At 39.3% G+C, this 22,261-nt stretch overlaps 1 protein-coding gene across 2 annotated transcripts in view; it reads left to right on the top strand.

Annotated features, from left to right (window-relative positions):
* The window catches only part of EPHA4 (EPH receptor A4), a 96,950-nt gene that overhangs the window by 53,111 nt on the left and 21,578 nt on the right, over positions 1–22,261 (top strand). For both annotated transcript variants that reach the window (XM_073625944.1, XM_073625943.1), the window contains exons 6-8: positions 15,101–15,225; positions 15,461–15,620; positions 15,763–15,874. In XM_073625944.1, the coding sequence (XP_073482045.1) occupies positions 15,101–15,225; positions 15,461–15,620; positions 15,763–15,874 (397 nt within the window). The remainder of the gene's footprint in view (positions 1–15,100; positions 15,226–15,460; positions 15,621–15,762; positions 15,875–22,261) is intronic.

The raw sequence follows: 22,261 nt of genomic DNA, 5'->3' as shown, positions 1-22,261 counted from the left end.
TATCTATCTATCTATAGATATAGATAGATATAGATAGATAGATAGATAGATAGATAGATAGATAGATAGATAGATAGATAGATAGAGCTATCTATATATATATATAGATAAATAGATATTTATATATATATATAATTTGGTCTGCAAATTTAGCTGTTTGCTTGGAGGTTTTTTTTTTACATTTTCTTGACCAGGATTTCATACTGTGTGTTTCTAATAACCATTTTAAGAATTTGGCACACCTAGCAACTCTTGAAACACACAAATACAATGATGTCAGGTTCTTGGATGGTAGAAATTTTCCAGCAACCTGAGTGTTCCTTTGGCTAGTGCGAAGGATTTTTGTTGCTAAGATACATTTTAAAAAACTGTTCTCTCTGGTTATAAAATCAGTATTCATATCCTTTCCATGTGTGTAGAAAATATCCCTGTGTGAGTTTTATTGTACCTGGTGCCATAGTGCCGCTGGTGTCACCACGCTATGGAGTTTCCGTAGGGGTGAGATGATTTCCATAGGACGGGTGACAATGTCACTGCTTGATACTGTACACAAGATGAAGTGCTGTGGCTTTTTTCTCTTCTTTTCTGTCTCTTCATTTCCATATCAATTTCACTTCTTGGTTAGGCAGCTTTTATCTAGCTAATGTTGATGGCTGAGCCGTGCCAGCATGAAAAAAAGCCGCATCCTTAAGTCTGGGTGGAGTTGTTTGCCCCGGAGGCTGAACCGACAATCCAGCCAGCTCGCTGTTTACCAACACCCCAGTGTTGTGGGCTATGTGCTGGAAATGGAATCATTGGCTGCTGTGATTGCTGCGTTCCCAGCTCCGGGTGATATAAACAGTGTGTGCCTCTAATGACTGATAAAGGCTTCAGGGAGGAAGATGTCAGTAGGAGACCAGCACTGATCTCTACAGCATTATGTAGTGTGTTTAATAAAACAAAAGGCAACATGCGCTGATAGCAACCAATCAGAACTTGGTACAGCTCTAAACAGATGAAAGCTGATTTCTGATTGGTTGCTATAGGTAACTGTTTTCTTTACATCTCTTTAGTCTGAGAACATTCTGTATACTGAGGGCCCATTTAAACTGTTGTGTTTTAACCCACTAAAATGCATGTGTCCAACTTCCCTTTAATAAAAATATTGTTGTCTTTTAAAGATATTTTTTTTTCCTGAATTTTTAGTGTACTGTGAGGATACAGAAGTCAGCACATCTAGGTATTTTTATACATTGGCAGTAAAGCTGCACGATTCTGGAAAAAATGCAAATCACAATTTTTTTGCTTAGAATAAAGAGCCCGATTCTCTGCGTAACATCATCTTTCACATTATACAAAAAAATTTGACTAACCTTACTGTTTAGTGTATTTTTTTCCCAAAAAAATGCATTTGAAAGACAGCTGCGCAAATACAGTGTGACATAAAATATTGCAACAACCATCGTTTTATACTCTAGGGTCTCTGTTAAAAAAAAATATATATATATTGTTTGGGGGTAAGTAATTTTCTAGCAAAAAATACAGATTTTTAACTTGTAAGCAACAAGTGTCAGAAAAATGCTTAGTCTTTAAGTAGTTAAACTGACCTCATTTGCAGACCAGAGTTCATCCCTTTGATCTAAAAGAACCAAATAATACATTGTTTATCGTTATCTCGCAATAAATTCAAGCTTAATCACTGCCCTAACATTAATAAAGAAGCTGGCATAAATTGTATGGTAACAATAAAAAGCATTAAGGATGAATGTATGCAGCGCTAAAAAACATAAAATTATAAAGTAAAAGTCCATAGTGTTAAAACAAAGTCCTTGTTCGGGGAAACAGCTGGAACCACCCACGGTGTAGACAGAGACATAATAAGGTGAGTATGAAATTATCCTCCACTGAACATCAACACACCGGGCCTATTACCAAAGAAAATGGACCACTGAGTTGCAGGTCAAGCGTGATATATACAGAGAGCCACAGAACCACTTCAGTTGGATCTTGTAGTCTCACCAAATGGAAATTCATAGGTACATGTATGAAATACAAAAAGGCAACTCCTCATGGTGTAGTATTTAAAACCAGGGTGAATTTATTTCATAAAAAACAGCCAGGGTACTCACATTTTGTTAGATAAAAGCAGGCATGTCAGAAGCTACAATCTGCCATGGATATCAATTGCTTCCAACCACAAAGATGGCCGCGGTCGGCACGTTACAGCATCGTGATGTCAGAGCTCCACCCTACGCAGCGTTTCGTCTAATAGGAACGTTGTCAGGAGTGTCGTCTGTTATCTCCAAATGTTGATAAACATTTGTCTGAGGCTCTTTTTTTTTTTCTGACAGCTGTGAGTGAGCAGAGAACGGCTCTGCACTGTTTACATAGAATTATGGAAATGACGGATTAAGATCGTGAGGGGGTAAATCGAGATTGCGATTTTTTTTTTTTTAACGATTAATCATGCAGCTCTAATTGGCAGCATCTGTTGTCAATGTATTAAAAATATGTGTTTTTGGGTTTTTTTTTTTTTTAAATGTATTTTACAAAATATTTTTTTATACATATTGGCAACATTTAGTAACATGCGTTGCAAGGTCAGTGGCTGTTAACCCTCCCCACTCCAAATTCTGAATTGAAAAAACAAATTGAAAATACATGTCAAAACTCATGTCTGCAAATGATAGGCATGTTGCAGCATGACCACGTACTTCTCTAACGATATAATATAAACGCATCCTAAATCGTCCCTAGAGCAGCCATAGATTACTAGAATATCATATTCCCTAATCATATTTCTTATTGTTGACAATTCAGTCAATATCCTTGCTGAATGACTGCTACAATAAAATCAGGACAAGCTTTGTGTTAGGCAAGCCATAGATGATTCGATTTTCTTTGATGGGAGGAAAAAAAAAAAAACGATCGATTCACCCATGAAACAGGTCAGTGTTGAGTGGTGATTGCCTCCAGCAGTGCTATTGTATTACATAGTTACATAGTTACATAGTAGGTGAGGTTGAAAAAAGACACAAGTCCATCAAGTCCAACTTATGTGTGTGATTATGTGTCAGTATTACCTTACATATCCCTGTATGTTGCGGTCGTTCAGGTGCTTATCTAATAGTTTCTTGAAGCTATCAATGCTCCCCGCTGAGACCACCGCCTGTGGAAGGGAATTCCACATCCTTACCGCTCTTACAGTAAAGAACCCTCTACGTAGTTTAAGGTTAAATCTCTTTTCTTCTAATTGTAATGAGTGGCCCCGAGTCTTATTAAACTCTCTTCTGCGAAAAAGTTTTATCCCTATTGTGGGGTCACCAGTACAGTATTTGTAAATTGAAATCATATCCCCTCTCAAGCGTCTCTTCTCCAGAGAGAATAAGTTCAAGCTCGCAACCTTTCCTCATAACTAAGATCCTCCAGACCCTTTATTAGCTTTGTTGCCCTTCTTTGTACTCGCTCCATTTCCAGTACATCCTTCCTGAGGACTGGTGCCCAGAACTGGACAGCATACTCCAGGTGCGGCCGGACCAGAGTCTTGTAGAGTGGGAGAATTATCGTTTTATCTCTGGAGTTGATCCCCCTTTTAATACATGCCAATATTCTGTTTGCCTTATTAGCAGCAGCTTGGCATTGCATGCCATTGCTGAGCCTATCATCTACTAGGACCCCCAGGTCCTTTTCCATCCTAGATTCCCCCAGAGGTTCTCCCCCCAGTGTATAGATTGCATTCATATTTTTGCCACCCAAATGCATTATTTTACATTTTTCTACATTGAACCTCATTTGCCATGTAGTCGCCCACCCCATTAATTTGTTCAGGTCTTTTTGCAAGGTTTCCACATCCTGCGGAGAAGTTATTGCCCTGCCTTGCTTAGTATCGTCAATTCTGCCAGCAGGGGGTGCAGGGAGCCTTCCTGGCCAGCAGAACACAATGACTACTGCTATTGGCTGTAGCCACCAGCAATAATCATATGTAAAAAAAAAAAAAAATCCAACAGGATGGTTGTTGATGGATCAACTTGGCTACAGTCAGTCTGCCCATACATGGATCGAATCTCGGATGGTCCCTGCAGAACCAGCCAAATTTTAATTAGGCTTAAATCTGGTCATACTCCCAGTAGAATTTTTGTTTGAAAACCTTTGTTTTCAGAATATCTGTTCTGTTTTGCAATCGTTAATGGGATCAAATTGATGATCAATTTCGACTGTAGTGATGAGGGCAATCAAAAGGAGAAAGTAATGAAATTCTACCTTTGAATGTGGCTCTCGTTTGTGCACATGAATCCCAAAATCGAGTGTTGAATTCCAAACATTGGAATGGAATGAAACTACATCTTTAAGGGTTTTCATCTGAAATGTGTTAAGTCCATAATGGTACTTTTGAATGCTCTGATTTTTCTCAATTTCCGTTTGAACGTCCCAAATTCTAGCTCCAGAGTTTTAGGGCACCAGTGATGAAATCTAGAGCAACACAATTTACCTTTACTGGATATAACCTAATAATGGGGTGCAAAGCTTGCAATAAAGGCTTTGTTCTAGTGGAATTTACAGTGGTTTGGTTTATATAAGGGTTAAACAGACATTCCCAGCGCTAAGCCATAATTAAATGGGCTCGGTACTATTCACGTCTGGTTTTGTCTCTGCTTTGTGGAAAGGAGCCGGTCTAATGAAGACTTGTAGCAGCTAATAGGAGCAGACTTCTCCTGTCTTTATGGAGAGAAGATATAGGTAGTAGTTAGATCTGCATCTGCCATAAAGCAAAATGGATGTTTGTTAGCCAGACGTGCTGCTTGCCAGCAGGATGTTGTCACCTGCTTTATCCAGAAAGAAAGGCGTATTGTAGGGCAGCCTGAACACACAGCCCTGACCTCCTGCTGTTAGGAACTCTCTGCTGTTAATAGTCTAGTGTATTTGGCTATGGATTTGGCAAGCTGCAGCTGTCTATTTCTTTGGTGTCACAGGATGCAACTTTGAGTTGGAAGAAAGGTGTGGATTTGGGGAGGAGGAAGGAAATCACAAAAACAAAGTGTCAGGTACATGTGTTTTTTATTTAAAGGCAAATCATCGGCCTCTGAAATAGACAACTATGATGGCAGATGTTAGGGAGTTTTCTGATAGGTGGTAAATTTGATATTACACGGCCATATTGGGCCAATCATTTCCTTTAGTTTGTCTAAATACGTGCTACATGACGTTCTATCACAGGAGTACTTTGATCTTTCACAGAAGACCGGGTTGTCCTACCTTAGCTGCACATTTGTGGATGAGGTAGTTGTATCAGAATCCTAAGGATAGAGTGTTAAGCCCAGTACATACATAGCAACTCTTGATACATAATACTGTCTGTTCAAAAGAAGCTGGTCTAATGGTCATGCTGGAAAACCAGCATTCGATCAACGCTTGCAGCTAATGGCTACAAACCCCCCCCCCCCAAAAAAAAAAAAAACTGCATTGGAGACTTGGGGTGTGAGAAGAGAATGATTTTCAGGTGATGGTCCTCTTTAGCAAAGTATGCCACTTGTTCTTGTTTTAGGTACGTTCACTCTTGAGCATTTTGCAGCTTGTAGCTCAAAGCTTAAAAGCGCTCAACAAGCAAAAACCTATAATAGCCCTTGTTCACATCTCAGCGTCCTGTCACTAGTAGCTAAATGCCTGTACATGAGCTACTTTTCGGGCAGAATCAAGCAGTTTTGTCCCCATAGACTTCAATGGAAATGCCTGAAAAGCGCAAGATGAGCTCTTTTTGAGTGTATTTTCAAGTGTTTTGTTGCGCGTTCTCTGCTCAACCAGAAGCTCTCTGCTCCTTTTTCAGTAGCACTCCACACCTTTTAGTTGAGAAACACCTGACATAAGTTGCAATTTTGCTCCAAAAAACCCACTCAAATGCTTAAAAATGTGACGCTTTGGTGTAAATGTTCTATAGTGGAAGGAAATAGTGGTGTCCTCACAGAGTAATGCTGTGGACAACCAAGGGTACACTATGCCACGTCCTAATTAAGTCTCATAGAAGAAGTGAAAAAAGGGAATGGACTTTGTAGGCATAATTAAATATTTTTTCTAATATACAATCTTTATTGAAGCAAAAGTACATACAGATATAAAATATATATATACACAATGATCAGTTTTGGTTATTAGAATTTATATTTGTATGTACTTTTGCTTTAGTAAAGATTGTATATTAGAATTTTTTGTAATTATGCCAACAAAGAACCATTTCTTTTTTCACTTCTTCTAGATGTGAATGTAGCCTCAATGTTCCCTCCAGGTTCAGTTGGTCCCTTGAGCGCTGGTCCCCCTCCCCAGTTTTAGAGTGGCTCCTTTCCCTTGCCAGGATCCTACGGAGTCCCACCATAGCCCCCCTTTTTTATGCGCACTCAGGGTATGTGGGCGCAGGAAGCACCAGCGTCTTCACATGGGGAATACGTTTCTGAATGATGGGGCACACATGATGGGACGTGCGGTCACAATGAATGCCATCTGATTCATTTTAGAGACATTATGATTGCCTGTCTCCGACAGGATATTCTGAGAAGCCAAGGGGTGGAGATGTATAATGTCAAAAAAAGTTAGTGTTTAGAACTATATAGAAAGGAATCTGTTTAAAACTAATCAATACGGATGTGTTTTGATATTTAAAAATAGAGGCTTTATTACAACTTTAATAAAAGAAATGGGTTGTCTACAGTCTTATAATACACTGGGTGCACTAGAATGATGAAAACGTTGAACACATAAATGCTAAGTTGTTAAGTTAAAAAAACAGTGTCTTGGCAGAATGTCCACTTAGGTAGACTGGAAATAACCAATCCATAAAGTAGTTGCGTAATTTGTTCTGATGTTTCAAAAACAGCCAGATTGTCGGCGGATCGCTGTCACTTAGACCTATTTAACCGGCGCTGTTGTGGTACTTAACACCGCTTTTAAGTATGTTTCTCAGTGCAGGCGTCTTCTTCTGGCTCTCCACAAACTTTCTTCTTTCCCCCCAGGAGACAGATCTGTTGTTGTGATGCCGCATGATTGATTGGGGAAACAGAGGGGGCACAGAGCTGATGTTTGAGTAATGTTAAGAAATCAGGAGGACACAAGCCTAATCAAACACACAGTCAGGAATTGTGTTTTAACAAGATGATGGATTGCACTTCTGTGTGTTTTCCTGTCTTGCTCCTCAACATCTACTTTACTTTAGTAACTTTTCTCAAGGGCTGCTCTGCAATGTGTTGCCATTCCCTAGCCATTAATTAATTGCTTCCTTTCTGAGCAGCTTAAAAACATGCAACTCCCATTTACCTTGGAAGAATACAAAGCAACGCATTTGGAGGGTTTTCGTTCTTCATTTGCATTATGGAAATATGCAGTTGGTGATTGGGATTTGCAGGACGCTATAGGGTAGCTCAGTATTTTTGGTGAATACTGATTTAGGGCTCACGCACACAGCCGCTTTGAATATAATTATCTTTACGCTGGATCTTGCTGCCAGAAGTTTGCAAAAAAAATCTTAAAAACACATGTAATGGTGTGTATAAATGTGTGTACTGTGTTTAGAAGCATAAGAATGCTCTTCCTTTTTTTCAGCACACATTTATGTGTGTTTTTATATGCATTTACATGCAATACTCACCTGAAACATTTTTATTTTTTTTGCTGAACTCTGCTCTATGATATGGAGCCAGTGTTAATTTTGCCGCCGAAAATATTTTCGTCGACTAAAACTAAAGCTAAATTTAAATTTGACGTCAAAATTACCACTGCATGGAGCTAAACGCTGCTTTGTTCATGGATATATTACCTATTTAAAAAAGAAAAAAAACTGTACAAACCTGAAAGGGGTATTTTGTACACCTGAATGCTTAAGGCTGGGTTCACATATGAGCACGCAGCAGCTCACAGCAGGAGTCCGGTGCATCCTCGTTCACCGTTTCAGGTCCGATTTCAGCCCCAAATTTTTGGCTGAGTTCGGACCAAAAGACGCACAGGGCTCCTGCAAATCGCACCGGAGATGCTGCGTAGATATATGAACCGGCTCCATAGAGAGATGGTCACAATCTCCTGCTGTGCAAATTGGATGCAGGGAAACCCGCATTGGCACTAGTGTGAACCCAGCCTGAGTCCTCAGGGCCTGTTTACACCAGGTATGTTAGGACTGCATTGAAAAGCAAACAAGGAAGTCTTGCTCATTATGTGTACTTTCCTTCAGGAACTTTTCTAGTTATACATGATTTACAATTTGATACGGTTTTTGGCCCAAGTTTGCTATCTTAGTTTTGGTGCCATCACCACTACTTTTAGTTCTAGGGCTGTATTGGGTAGCCTTGCCCAGAGCAGTTCTAATACAAGACACTAGGTCAGTTCACACCACCACATTGCACCGAACAAAAAAGCATGCAATGCATAAAAATGAATGAAATGTAATTTTCACATTTCAATAAAGTTGAAAAAAAAAAAAAAAATAAGGCAAACTCACCGGCAACAGTGCGGGTGTGATCCAGCCCAGTTATTACTGAAAAAATTTCCATATTTATACTTGCATACTATGTCATATTCACTAATCCTATTTCTTATTGTTGACAATGCAGTCAACATCCTTACTGAATGACTGCTACAGTAAAATCAGGACAAGCTGCTTGTTAGGCAAGTCATAGATGATTTGATTTTCTTCTTATCCACCATGGGTTGATGGAAAGAAAATCTCATGATTTCCGCATCAACACATTCAGTGTTGATGGGGGAATCCCTCCTGCTGTGTTATTGTGTTCTGCCGGTGGGGAAGCCTTCTTGGTTGGCAAAACTCAATGATTACTGCTAGCGGATAGCCGATGGCAGTAAACGCATGTAAAAAAAATCCAACAGACTGATTGTACCCAAGTCGATCAATGGTTCAACCTGGGTACAACCAGCCTGCCCATAGATGTTTCGAATTTTGTCCAGTCCCTGCTTTACCAGCTGAGATTCGATCCATCTATGGTCGGCTTTCGTCTATAGTTGGAACCAAGTGCAGTTGTTACAATACAACACAAGAATATTTCCTTTCCTGCAGAGAAAAGAGAACATAGGACTATATAGGTCATGAGAAAATATGGCTGCCCCTGTGTATAGGTATTATTAAATACTAGGCTTTTCACATATAAACACATGCTGAAAAGATTATTTACACTACGTCGGCCACATTTATCTTCTAAAAGGTTTACAAAGATGATCTGTTTGTCTATAAGTGTTAGGAGATGGCAAAAGAAATCCATTTTGTGGAAGTGCTGCAAGAAAAATAAAGCAAGACAAGGAGCGACTATACAAACAAACGCTGTGGAATGTGGTTAAAAAAAAAACGATATCGCTCTTGATGAAATGGAGAGTGATATTACTTAGGATAGGATTATATAACACGCTACTGAAGTAGTGTGTTATATAACACACAAAAATGTGTGTATATAGGTGTGCATGTGCAATATATATTGTATATATGTAAATACAAATGTGTGCGTGTATCTGTATATATGTATAACGTTTTAGCCCTATTTGTCTCCATCTATCTGGGGATGCTTGTTTGGTTATGGATTTATCCTTTTATTATAACATAATGCGTCTGGAACATTTGTGATTCACCTGAATGGATAAAAATAGTCAGGCTTCATTTACACCGGGAGTCCCCATAATAGCAGATTGGCAGCTTTTTACACTACACTGCATTCTTATTACTCTGCTTCCCTTCACAGCATCTGCATTTTTGTTACTATTAAAGTAAAAACCTTTTTTCTTTTTTTTTCTGCTTGCTGCATTTTTGATGGCCCCGGTCTCTGTATGTGTTCTTTTAGTCAGGACTAGAGGGCAGTAGAGGTGACCCCCAGGAATATTATGTGACTGGTCCCACAAGGATCAGAAGCAATGTGATATGCTGGGATTGTACACCAAGGCAGTTGGGGGGTTGTAAGAAAAGTCGATGTTTTTACAGTACAGCCTGGCTTTTTTTTTTTTCATAGTGGTTAGAGAAGTTGGTGCTTTTATTTGCTGAATATAAGCTGGCCTATAGGCAATCCCTGGGCTTGAAAATTGGGTTTTGTCTTACGATATTAAAAGGAATTTCACTGTAATTTTTTTGTATTATTATCTCCTTTTTTTGCTGTGGTATCCATAATAAGCATACCCCAACACCAAGCAATCCCAGTGGTGTTCTGTTGTGATCCATCACTCCAATACTGCATACTTGGTCCCACAATGCCATCTTCCTCTCTGACATCACCAGGAGCTGGTTGTCTCTTCTGGGTTCTTTCAGCCAGCTCCCTGATGAAGCAGGTCATTCACATATGTTGTAGACTGCCTTATTGCCTTTTGGGGTGCGGGGTGGGAGTAACCCAGTTGGCTGCTGGGGGTGTTTGCAAAAAATAATACTAATATCTGCAAGGAGCAATATAATAGAGAGTAGAAAAGGAAGGTGAAGGGTTTGCTTTAGAGCTGTTGGGTACAATGATTTGGTTTAAAGCTGAACTGTGGGCTGGAGCAAAAAAAAATATATATCTCGATATTTCAAATATGACTGTAAATAATGAGCCAAAAGGATTTCACTGAGCCACAGAGAATTCCCTCTTGTGGCTAATCTCTGTATTGTATACAATAGCAAATCCATGGTGTACAAATGTAAAAAGTTAAAGCTTAATAATTAAAGCTTCAGTTTTTTTTAAATAAAATAATAAACATGTTACACTCACACGTGCTCTTGTGCAATGGTTTTGCACAGAGAAGCCCTGATCCTCTTTTTCTGGGGTCCCCCGCCAGGCAATCCTGGCTCCTCTTCTTTTGGGAGCCGCTTTCTATGGGGGCACTTGTGTGGGCTTGCTCCCAAGCCGCCCTGTCTGCGCCTATAGACACAAGCTCTGCGGCGTGGCCCTGTCCCACGCTCTCTCATCACAGAAGTTGATTGACAGCAGCGGTAGCCAATGATTTCCGCTGCTATCAATCTGCCTAATGAGTAGGGAGAGATCAGAGAGAGCCCCTGCTCTCTTGCACAGCGCTGGATCAAGATCAGACTCAGGTGAACATAAGGGGGGGCTGGGTAGAAGGTTTTTTACCTTTAATGCAGAGAATGCATTAAGGTAAAAAAAACAAAAACGTAAGGCTTTAAAACCACTTTGATAGTGGAATAATAACTCAAAATTTGCCAGCATTAAAAATATGTTATACTTTTCCTGTAAAGGCTGCTGTATAAATGCCATACAGAACAGGTTTAAGCAGTTTGCAGCACTGAGTTTACAAGCAGAGCAATGCAGGGAATTTCAGCTTTGTGGATTGCCTTTGGAAGGTTATTGGACTGAGCTCGCTGGGCACAGTATACTTTGCAGGTCCAGGTCAGGTTACAGGCCCCGTCACAAAGCCCTGCTTCTCTTGTAATTGCCTGGAGCCTGAGGAACTTTAATTGCAGCTGTTTACTTCCTCCTCAGCATCTCTTGTCTTCATTTCAGACTCTGAGGCCTGGGCCCAGGCCTGTTCTGCTCAACTGCAATCCATTCTCAGGAAACACATTTTATAACACCTGGGAGGAGGGTGGAAAGGCTTTGTAGCTTGCTCTGCACTGCCACTGGGTATGTCATCAAGCAAGTTGATGGTACTAGTAAAACTAGTGCTAGGTGTTTAATGGCCGATCTGCGGAAGTGAGCATCAGATCTGGATCTACTCACTTTGAGAAACCTCACCCCTGGGCTTTGATGAACACATCAAACCTGTGACTTCTGAGTCTTTACTGCTGGACGGACTGCATACCTGCTAGATTGCTCCAATAAAACCAACAAGCAGGTCTGTGTAGCTGACTCTTCAAACAGTTTGGGCTGTTCTCACCTTAAAAGTCTTATCTGAAAAATTACTTACGAGATACAATCTGTTTCGATAGCAGACATTACCATTCTCCTTTCTGCAAGGTGTCAGATAACACATAGCAGCCATTAAAATTAGAGTTTTATAGACTGGATGAAATGGGAATTGCCAGGCAACATATTGCTTTACAATTAAAAATGGAGTGCACTCAACAGTATGTGAATGTGTAGATGTATTGTAAGTCCTATAAATCCAATGTGCAAGTGGCGGTTGTGATATTTTTAAGATGTGTATGATGTCTTCTGCATTACCAAGACCCTACTTGGCTTAGTATTGGTATAAGAAGTCTTTTAAATCTGCTATACATGGTGATTTTTTAATTTTTTTTTCCCCCACATTTGATGTGGATGGGGGAATCCTTCCCGCTGAGCTATTGTATCTTGACGACAGGAAAACATCCCGGCCATCAGAATACAATGATCAGTGTTATCGGCTCTAGCCGTTGACACTCTGTATGTTCGACAAAAACCCGAAAGGCTTGTTGCACACTAGTCGGTCAGTAGATTGACTTGTGTACAACCAGCCTGCCCATACATGGATCAAAATTTGCCCAGCCCCTGCTGGATCAACCAAATTTCGATCCATGTATGGCTGGCTTTATCATGCTTGCAAAATTCTATTTGAGAGCCAAGACCAGGGAAACGCTTCTAGTAAAAAGCTAAAACCAACTTTTCTCTTTTCATCTAAAATCTGTGTAGAAAGTTTGGCATTCACGTATTACCACTTATTATTATTTAACTTGTTAAAGATGCAAGCTTTCAAGATTTTTTTTATTTTTTGAATCAGGTAATTTTTATTGAACAAATTTTTCAATTTACAAAAAGACAAAAAAAGGTACTTCCACAAAACAGGCGGAAGCGAAAGAAAAACATACAAGGTGTAAAAAGATATAAAGTACAGTTGCATCATGCAACTTCCAGATGATGCCATAACATTTGTGTGAGACCCCCCCCAGTACTTTCTATACATAGCTTCACCGTGTTTACCAATAATAAGTCAAGACAGTGAGATACACAGAGAAATACTATCCTACCAGAGCACAGAGTACAATCGGATACCCCAAACCATTGGCAGTCAATACCTTTAGCTTCCCAGGCCATCTCTTTGTGACATTGCAGAATGTGTAGACAAGGTAGAGCCTAGCCATCTGGAGCATTTTTTTTAAAAACTTTTTTGGGGCAGTTTTTGTGTTTATATGTCAATTCCTCGCTCTGCATTCTAAAATTAATAACTTCTGCCCACTGAGTACTTGTTGGTGGAGTAGGTGATATCCATTTCTGCAGAATGAATTTTTGGGCTATATACAAAAACCGTACTCGCAATATTATTATTATTATACAGGATTTATATAGCGCCAACAGTTTACGCAGCGCTTTACAACATTAGGGAGGACAGTACAAGTACAATACAATTCAATACAGGAGGAATCAGAGGGCCCTGCTCGTTAGAGCTTACAATCTAGGAGATATGTGCATATTCAGTGGAAAGACATCAAGCTTTCTGGATACATAGATCCCTTCTTCAGGCTTTCTACAATCCAAAAGCTGTGAAATAAAAAGGCATATAATAATAAGCCATAACCATAACAGTAAACCTTTTGAGTCATATTCTCCTGTTTTTTTCATCTGTACGGTGTTAAAATATTTCCATACACTAGCCATTTTCACTAGTAATTTTGATTGTTGGTAGCCATAATCAGTTTGGCTAAAATTATTTTGCAACATGTCTGAAATCTTCTATCTTTTATTGTATCAGCACAGATTTACCTCTGCATGGCACAGGTTAATCTTGATTTTATATAATATAATGATTGCAGGTTATCAGAACAAAGGCCAGTAAACAAGTGCTATTCAGTATGTCATCCAAGATATTAATCGTCTCTAATAAAAGTCAATAAAGAATTAATTGGCTAAATCCGGTGTTATTTCAAAGTCCGCCTGTCCTTGAATAAGTCACTATCTTCCTTTCAGCTCATCACAAATAATAGGTTAATTGGTCATGGGCAGTGACCTATTGTGATACTGTGGGTAGCACTGAATGTATGTATATCCATTACTGCGTGAGAAGAGTATTACTATAAAATGCTCCATCACAACAGCCTGTCATTACATTTTGTGAGTCCAGGGATATTTTTCTCTTTAAGAGCACTGTACAGCCCTTCTAGTGCTGAAGTCACCTAGGTGTCAGGATTAGCTGCTGAATCAGGAGACTTTGTTAGCAATGACTCAGTGTTGGTGTCATGTCCCTGGACTAGTTCTTCAGCCCTTATTTGTATTTGCAGAGTTTCAAGAAACTAGTCACCTAAATCTTACATTGTGGGCGATCCTCATATTCTAAAGTGACATTTTATATAGATTCAAATTAAATAGGTGATGACCACATCCTTTGTTTCATAAGAACTCAGGGAGGAACCCTGCAAAGGTAGGCGGTTAATGGTCTATATTTCCTAATTAATTGAATTCCCAGCTTACTCTATTAAATCAGCAGGGCTATTTTCAGCAATGAGCAAGTAAAGCAGGAGTTGTAGTAGCAGAATAACAGAGTAGCTTTGCTCTGTGTAATTGGCCTTAGAGGCTTGCGGATGAAAAAAAAGGGTTAATTTTAAATATTTTCGGGCTATGGGAAAGAGTTGCAGTTAGCTGATCATCAGTGGCTAGAGCAGGAGCTACCATATGGGCAGGCCCAGACTGGTAATTTGGCAAGTTATGGTATTTGCCAGAAGGGTTAGTATTCCAATGGATGTTTGATAGCTCATCTAGACTCTGGTGGTATAATCAGTACATACAGAGCTATAGGTTTGTATTGGTAAAAATACATAAATTTTGGTTTCCTTGTTGAACTTTCTTAGTTAAAGCAGAACTATACTCACCTCAGGCTCCAGTGATGAGGCCTGGAGCTTCATGCCTGGCTGATGACGATTTTGGTCGGCTGCCTACCTGATCTCAATCGCCATCCACTCTCATTGGCTAAGCAGGGATGACGTGGATTCGGCAGGCAGGTAAGTAGCTTTATTGCAAGAGACAAAGCATGTCTCTTCTGCAATAAAATTCTTGCCTGTTGATCCATTTTTATTGACCTACTTATTGATCTACTGGCCATTCTATATGAAATGGGATGCTGTAATTTATTACATTGCAAGACATTGTGTTTTCAACATGCACAATTATTGAATGATTGACTTCTTTTTAGAATGAATGTCTAATACTGTGTAACGCAGACTTATTTTTACATGTACATGATGTTTCTTCTGCAGCTCCATCAACCGTAACCCAGATTCAGCCAAAGGAGATCACCAGACACAGTGTGTCCTTATCCTGGCCAGAACCTGACCGTGCCAATGGCGTCATCTTAGAGTATGAAATCAAGTACTATGAAAAGGTAATGTAGAATCAAATCTTTTATTTCCAGTGCTTGGGACATAAAAATGGATGGTTATCATTCTTTCAAGCTATTTTTCTGTATGGTAATAACGCTTGGCGGCAGTCTAGCTGGTTAGCAATTTTTGTTGAACGTGTTGCAAATGATGTCAGCTGTGTCTTCTAATCTTAATTTAGCTTATAGCTGTGATGAGTACTGATGACATCTTTTTTCCTTTTTTTTTCACTAACCATAGGACCAAAATGAACGCAGCTATCGAATTGTAAAAACTGGCACTCGCAGCGCCGAAATCAAAGGTCTTAACCCGCTAACTGCCTATGTTTTCCATGTCCGTGCCCGAACTGCAGCAGGATACGGAGATTTTAGCGGTCCTTTTGAGTTCACCACCAATACTGGTGAGTCTAATGGGTCCTGCGAAAAGTATACGTGTGCTCTTAAAGTAACAACAAGTGAGATCAAACAATGGATCTGAGTTCTAAGACATTTAATGTTTGGAGTGTGTGGTTGATACATAGTAATATATTTTTTTTCCCTCAGTTCCGTCCCCCATGATCGGTGAAGGAGCCAGTCCTACGGTGCTGTTGGTGTCCGTGGCAGGAAGCATTGTCTTGGTGGTCATTCTCATTGCTGCCTTTGTCATCAGCAGAAGGTATGTGGCTTCCATTGTTCATACCAGCTTTTAAATGATACACTAAAGCAGATTTAAACCACTCTTCAGTTACTCAAAAGTAGATTGGAGATTGTGATGAAAACTGTAAGCCAAAAGCACAGTGGTCATATTCTTATTTTTTACTGTGCTTTCTAACTGAGCAAAAATACCATTTTGGGGTTTTAGTTTTTTTTTTTTTGCTAGCCTACCTTCTTTGTGTGATATAGATAAGCGCTATGACAAAATAGGCAGTCCTTAATAATACAGTGCAAGTAGCAGTTATTTTGACGAAATCCACAGCAGCCAATTAGATATCACTTTTCCTTACATTAGAGTGAAAACATTCAATGGGGATTGTAAATGGTTGTTATAAGTTACTAATTGTACATAATGGCCACAGCAGGTGTTCAGTTCTAGGAACACAAGTTCAGAGATTTCACGGGCTGTCGAGTTGTTTAACTATCCCACACCTTCCAGAAAACATGATATTATTTTGGGGTGGACAAGGCTTTTTCATAAGCCAGTATACTCCATTTCATTTAAGAACTGTGCAAAATTGATGAACAAAGACCATGAAATATGGCAAAGAAAATAGAATATTGTCCGCAATAAGTGCCATTATGGTGATAAGACAGTGTACCAGCTAAGCAGGTTGGACTGGAATCCTTTTTTTACCTTTGATAAAAATATTGTTTTATTCTTTGTTTCGAAAGTATCTGAGAAAGTATGCAAGGTATTTTTAGGATTCTAACTATGCCTGGTTTATCTTTTGTCTGAAAACCCCCCTTTTGCCATTTACCTTCCTCTATGGGAGGAGTTGAGACCTGAAAACAAAGACCTGTTTTCTGATTAGCATCTAAACATAGCATTCACAGTATAAACCCCTGCCGGCTTTTTTATTGTCCCCAGCATGTAGGCAGCAGAAACAGCCTGCTATTTAAACATGATTTCTGCAGCGGGAGCCCCGTTTTAAATTGAAAATGAATTCCACTAATTCCTGGGACCTTTTTTTTTTTTTCAATGCTGTTTGTTCAAGTCTTTGTTCAAACAGTTGGGCGACAATAAGCACCGCGTGTCAAAAGTGTTTCACAGTGAAACTTGTCTTGGTGTCTAAGTCAATTTGAACTGAATATATGACAGCTTGGTATGCTTTTGATTGACAATGGGCTACAGTGAGACCTTCTTTTAAAACACTTTCGATTTCCACATGTTATTTTCCTTTGCTGAATTGCTACCTTTATGTTGGAAAATGAAAAGAATAATCTGGTTGGTTGCCATGGTTGAGACTTTCAGACACTTTTTGGCTTTGTACGATAGACACCTCTCCATTCAACCTTACAGTAAAAGCTGTTAGAATACATTAAGAGCATATCAATGTCCTAGACTACTTTTAATATGAAAGTGAAATTTGACTGATCATTGCCAGGTTTATCATTGTATCAGGGGATTGTCATCGCATTTCAATCCCTCGTTGGTGACAAAGGAGAAGGTGGGCTCTGGTCGATAGTAGGCCAGCCGTGATTGGTCCTCAGTGGATCGCGTTAGATAAAAATGAAACGTCGACCCCTGGACTTTCATTGATTCCTTTTTAGTGTCAACCATAAAGCTGTCTTGTGTGGGAACAGAGCCAGAAAGCAGGGAGTTGACAGCCGCATAGCCTCTGATGTGAATTCAAATGTTTTTTCCTCTTCTGTTTAACACGCCGAGGAAGAAGTGGCAACTTGTATGAGGGTGAAATTCGAAAATTTATACATTCTTTGAGCGTTCTTTTTTTTTTTTTTGGGCTAAATTTAAGCTGCTTGGCGATGCTGCCTTACTACAAGTGGAATCCATTTTGTTTAATGCAAGAACATAAGAGGCTATTCCTTGCCATAAAAATACATCTTGAGTTACAGGAATGTTTGTATGCTTGAAAAATAATCCTTGGTAAAATCTTTACAGGAGGAAGGGAGAGGGTTGTTAATGAGATATTAATAGTATTCTTCTTGTGTTGGTGTATTCAGTCTGCTGTAAAGCTATTCATATACTTTACATAGCAGTCAGTGTGAGGTAGGGATCTCAGTGTAAATCACACTTTTTTCTTTTGCATCACAGGGAACGTCATGCCATTTTAGTTGTATGGAAGTTTAATCCATCTTTAGAATCAATATTGGCATATTTTATAGTTCAGCTTGTGAATTGTTGGAGCCTTGCTCATGATATCCTTCATTTCCAGGGTTCCCTTTTGTATAGTACTGGCCGATTAGCTTAGATCTGGGGGGATCTAAATATTTCCTGCAGTTTAAAGCCTTGTACACACAATGAGAATATTGGACGAATGATCGTCGACAGAATACAATTTCGGAAGTGATATAATGTGTTGTGTAATGTATTCTTCCCTTTCCGAGCATGCATAGTCTTGCTCTTCTAATTTTCTTTAAGACAAAAACTGTACTGATTAAACAAAATCGTACGATCTGGTATCATATGAGAAAAATTTTCCTGTTGTCCCTTTGGATAATTTCAGATGAACTATCCTGATTGGCTCCTGAAAGCTGGGTACTAATGATCAGATTATCATACGATCGCTTCGAAAGCAGCATTTTTTTCCCAATTTTCTGATCGTGTGTACTAGGCTTATGGCAAGCTGCATGGTTTTTGTACTGCAGACTTTTCATGTTTTGAGGTCCAGGTTGGCCTATTTCGATTACTCCAGAGGGATTTCTTTGTGCTCCCTAATTCTCTACCTGATGGGATGAGTGACACTTGACGGACACTTTAAAGGGGCAGGCTGATAAATTATGCTGATTTTCTAGCATTGTATATGAACCAACTCTTCCCCGAAGAAGAATTTTTTAATTGAAACGCGTCAGTATTCATATGGATGACTGTGATTACCATACAGTTATTTGTTAACATATGTGGGGTGGTCTATACATGACAGTGAATACTGTGGATACTTTTTATTGAATAGATTTTAATCATGTTATAAAATCTATACAAGTTTTAAATACAGTGTTCTTGGTGCCTAAATAATCCCAGTCCATAGTTAATTACTTTTTTTCTTAGTCAACTTAAGAGCTAAGCTACACAGGCAATTTTTTATCTCTTGCTACTGAGAGATTTATTAGTTGCTGGAAGTCACCTTATTAGTCCAGGTTTATTTGGGAGATTTTGAGTAGCTCAATCATGCTATTAAATTTGTTGAGAGTAGCAAATGATCACTACACAGATGGAGCAAATGGCTACTTACGGAGGAAACTGTTCTAGAAGCATTGTGGTAGTAGTTTGATTGGAGCATTGTAAGATCATTGAAGAGTTATTACTGCTACATGTTCTTTTTGTATCTTACTCAATATTTAGCTGTATGTGCCATCTATTTAGCGATCAGTTGCTACTGCTAGTGATTTTTTACTAGCCGTTTTTAATCGCACAGTGGTGTAGTGGGTAGCACTCTTGCCTAGTAAAAAAGGTCACTGGTTTGAATCCCAACCACGACACTACCTACCTGTTTGCATGTTCTCCCTGTGCCTGCGTGGGTTTCCTCCAGGTACTCCGGTTTCCTCCCACTCTCCAAAGACATGCTGGTAGGTTAGTTGGCTTCTGTCTAAATTGGCCCTAGTGTGCATGAATGTGAGTTAGGGACCTTATATTGTAAGCTCCTTGAGGGTAGGGACCGATGTGAATGTACAATGTATAGGTAAAGTGCTGCATAAATTGATGGCGCTATATAAGTACCTTATATAATAATAATAATAGCAAAGCTACAAACAAATCTCATGTTTAGCTCAAGCCTAATGAGGTGTCTGCCGTCATGTAGATGAAATCACTCAGTAGTAATAGATTAAAATTGTGTATAGCTTACCCCTTGACCCACATCTTTGTATGAGCTACTATTTGGTGCACAGTGAGGATACCCATGTATGGGTTAAGCTTTAATGCTTTATTCCTTTCCCAACTTGCTGTTGTTGTTTCGCTTTTGTTAATACTGGGTATTGCAGCTTTCTTCTGGCTGACATTAGTGTAAAATGGTTGATCTATTGGCCCTGGCAGCTTCTAGAAGCATTTCTGGACTGTGACATCTCCAGGAACAAGTTTCCAGTCGCTAGCACCGTGTCATTGCCCAGCTGGACAGTTCCGAACATTTATTCCTGAGCACTTTAATGAGGTTATGTAATCGGCTGACAGAGAGGAAGGCAGATGGTGTCTCTTTCGTTTCATAGCAGCTTGGCGCCCCTGTACATGGCTTCATTCTCTTTTAATTCTAATGCTGATTTCTTAAAGCTGTTTTTTTGGAAACAGTTTCCACCAAGCAAACTGTCATTGAGGGGTGGAAATGAGTCAGTCTGCCTCTTGCCTTATAGCTTTTGTTTTAACTCCTTGAATACTGGATTCATCTATTATAAAAGTAGAAGGATAAACAATATTAGGAGTTCCAGCATACTGAATACTGCTGTTTTTGCTATGTTACAATGTGGGGACCTATTTATTCCTTGTAAATCCACAAACCAGCAAAGTGCACTACAAGTCCCAAATTTCAGTGTCCAATGCCAGTAGTATCAATGAAGATCAATCCAAACCAAATTCTAATCCAAGTAAGAAGATTTTCGGGGTCATATAACAAGAGAATCCTGCAGCTTCCACAGGAGATCCAGGATAATCCAAAGCAGCTCAAACAACAAGAAATCAGGTACATGGGATGTGCATTAGCATGACAGTAATTAGTTATTGAAAGAATAAAATAGCACACTTACAGTTAAAATTCTTGAATATCAGCTTAGGTGGTAGAAAATACCAAGGTGGAGATAAAGCAAGGCTGGGTGGTTGAACTAGAGGGACTTGTGTCTTTTTTAAACGAGACGAACTATGTAGCTTTTTGACAGCTGTTGGAGCAGCTCCCTATGAGGCCGGCCAGGGGATATGGAGTTACCATTTCCTGCACATAGCCTTACTTCGTCTCCACCTTGGTATTTCCTACCACCTATGCTGATATTCAAGATTTTAAACTGTAAGTGTGCTGTTTTATTCTTTCACTAAATGATTACTGTCATGATAATGAGGATCCCAAACTCCTGTTTCCTTGTTGTTTATTCCTTGTAGGTTGATACAGTTGAATATTTTTACCTAGTTTTGGTGTGTGTATATATTATTTTGTTTGTGTGACTATGCCATTTTGTACTCACTGTATGCTCCTTTAATTTTTTATTTTACTTTTAACATATACCTCACATAATGCAATGAACTTGTCAACGTGACCTTCTCCAGCTAATAAACACACCATGATAATGCCTCCAGGGACATAATGAGAAGAAGAGACAATCTTCCTAATATTAAGGACAGAGCTGCGCCTTAAGCGTCCATTGATTCTTCTTTATCGGCTGCTGCCTGTGCTAACCTTGTTGCTTTTGACATTATCCTGAGGCTTTATGGCCCTAATGTATGACTTTGTTTTGGTTCTCATGGTGCCCTTAGCCAGATCCATCATTTAAGGTCACACAATGGCTGATCAAAGCAGACCTGGCAGAAAGGAACACCTTTTCCATTGTACAATGCATGCACATACCATCCTTTTGTATACAGCAAAATCCTGTGGGAAGTATTAACTCTTGTATAACCTTACCTGTACAGGCCTCTGTTAAAAAGGGCAAAGTTGTGTAGATGTCTCAATGGTCATAGTTTGCCAAAAAGTACCTTTGTCACAGCTACAACTTTAAATCCCACCATGCCTTGCCATCTGAATGTTCCTTGGGAACTCAAAGTTGTTCAAATGCCCATTGACTTGTTATTGTTTATCACCTGATCTTTCAGCTGATAACCCTTACCTGAATTGCTCTTGTTAATTACAAGGATGCCCAAAGTGACCACCTTCCCTATGGCTTGTCCAGGTGCTATCAAGAATGGACAATGGCAGTATGCAATGTCTGAAGCTGCATGCAGGTTAAAAACGGTCAAAAGGAGGTTGTATGGCCAGACCATTACAGGTTCTGGTCTGCAATTAGTGCTTTATCAGGAATCTTGTGACATTTGGACAAAGCCCTTACTGATACAATATAATTACACATTGTTCTGAATGTTTTTTCCCCATTCACTTAATTCCATTTCAATGCATTATGTAAATTTTGATGTCAGAAGAGTTTGAAACATTCCTGAGTGGCAGATTTAAACAAAAAACACTTTCCCACTGAACTCATGTGACTTAGAATAGATCATTAAAGGTTTTCTTCAATTTCACTAGGGGTAACTGATGGTCATGTGACCAGATGACATTCCCCTGTGGGAAACGGCATACAGCCACATGGAATAGAATTATTTTATATTGTTCATTGTGTATTGTACCTTTGTTTTATTTCTAGTTTTCTACAACAATCTTTGCTTTGTAAAATAAACTTTTTGTTTGAAAGGGTGGTG

The sequence above is a fragment of the Aquarana catesbeiana genome, linkage group LG04 (genome assembly GCF_042186555.1).
Source record: "Aquarana catesbeiana isolate 2022-GZ linkage group LG04, ASM4218655v1, whole genome shotgun sequence".
NCBI lineage: Eukaryota > Metazoa > Chordata > Amphibia > Anura > Ranidae > Aquarana > Aquarana catesbeiana.
The sequence above is the reverse complement of the archived record's forward strand: the minus strand, read 5'-3'. Positions and strand labels throughout refer to the sequence as shown.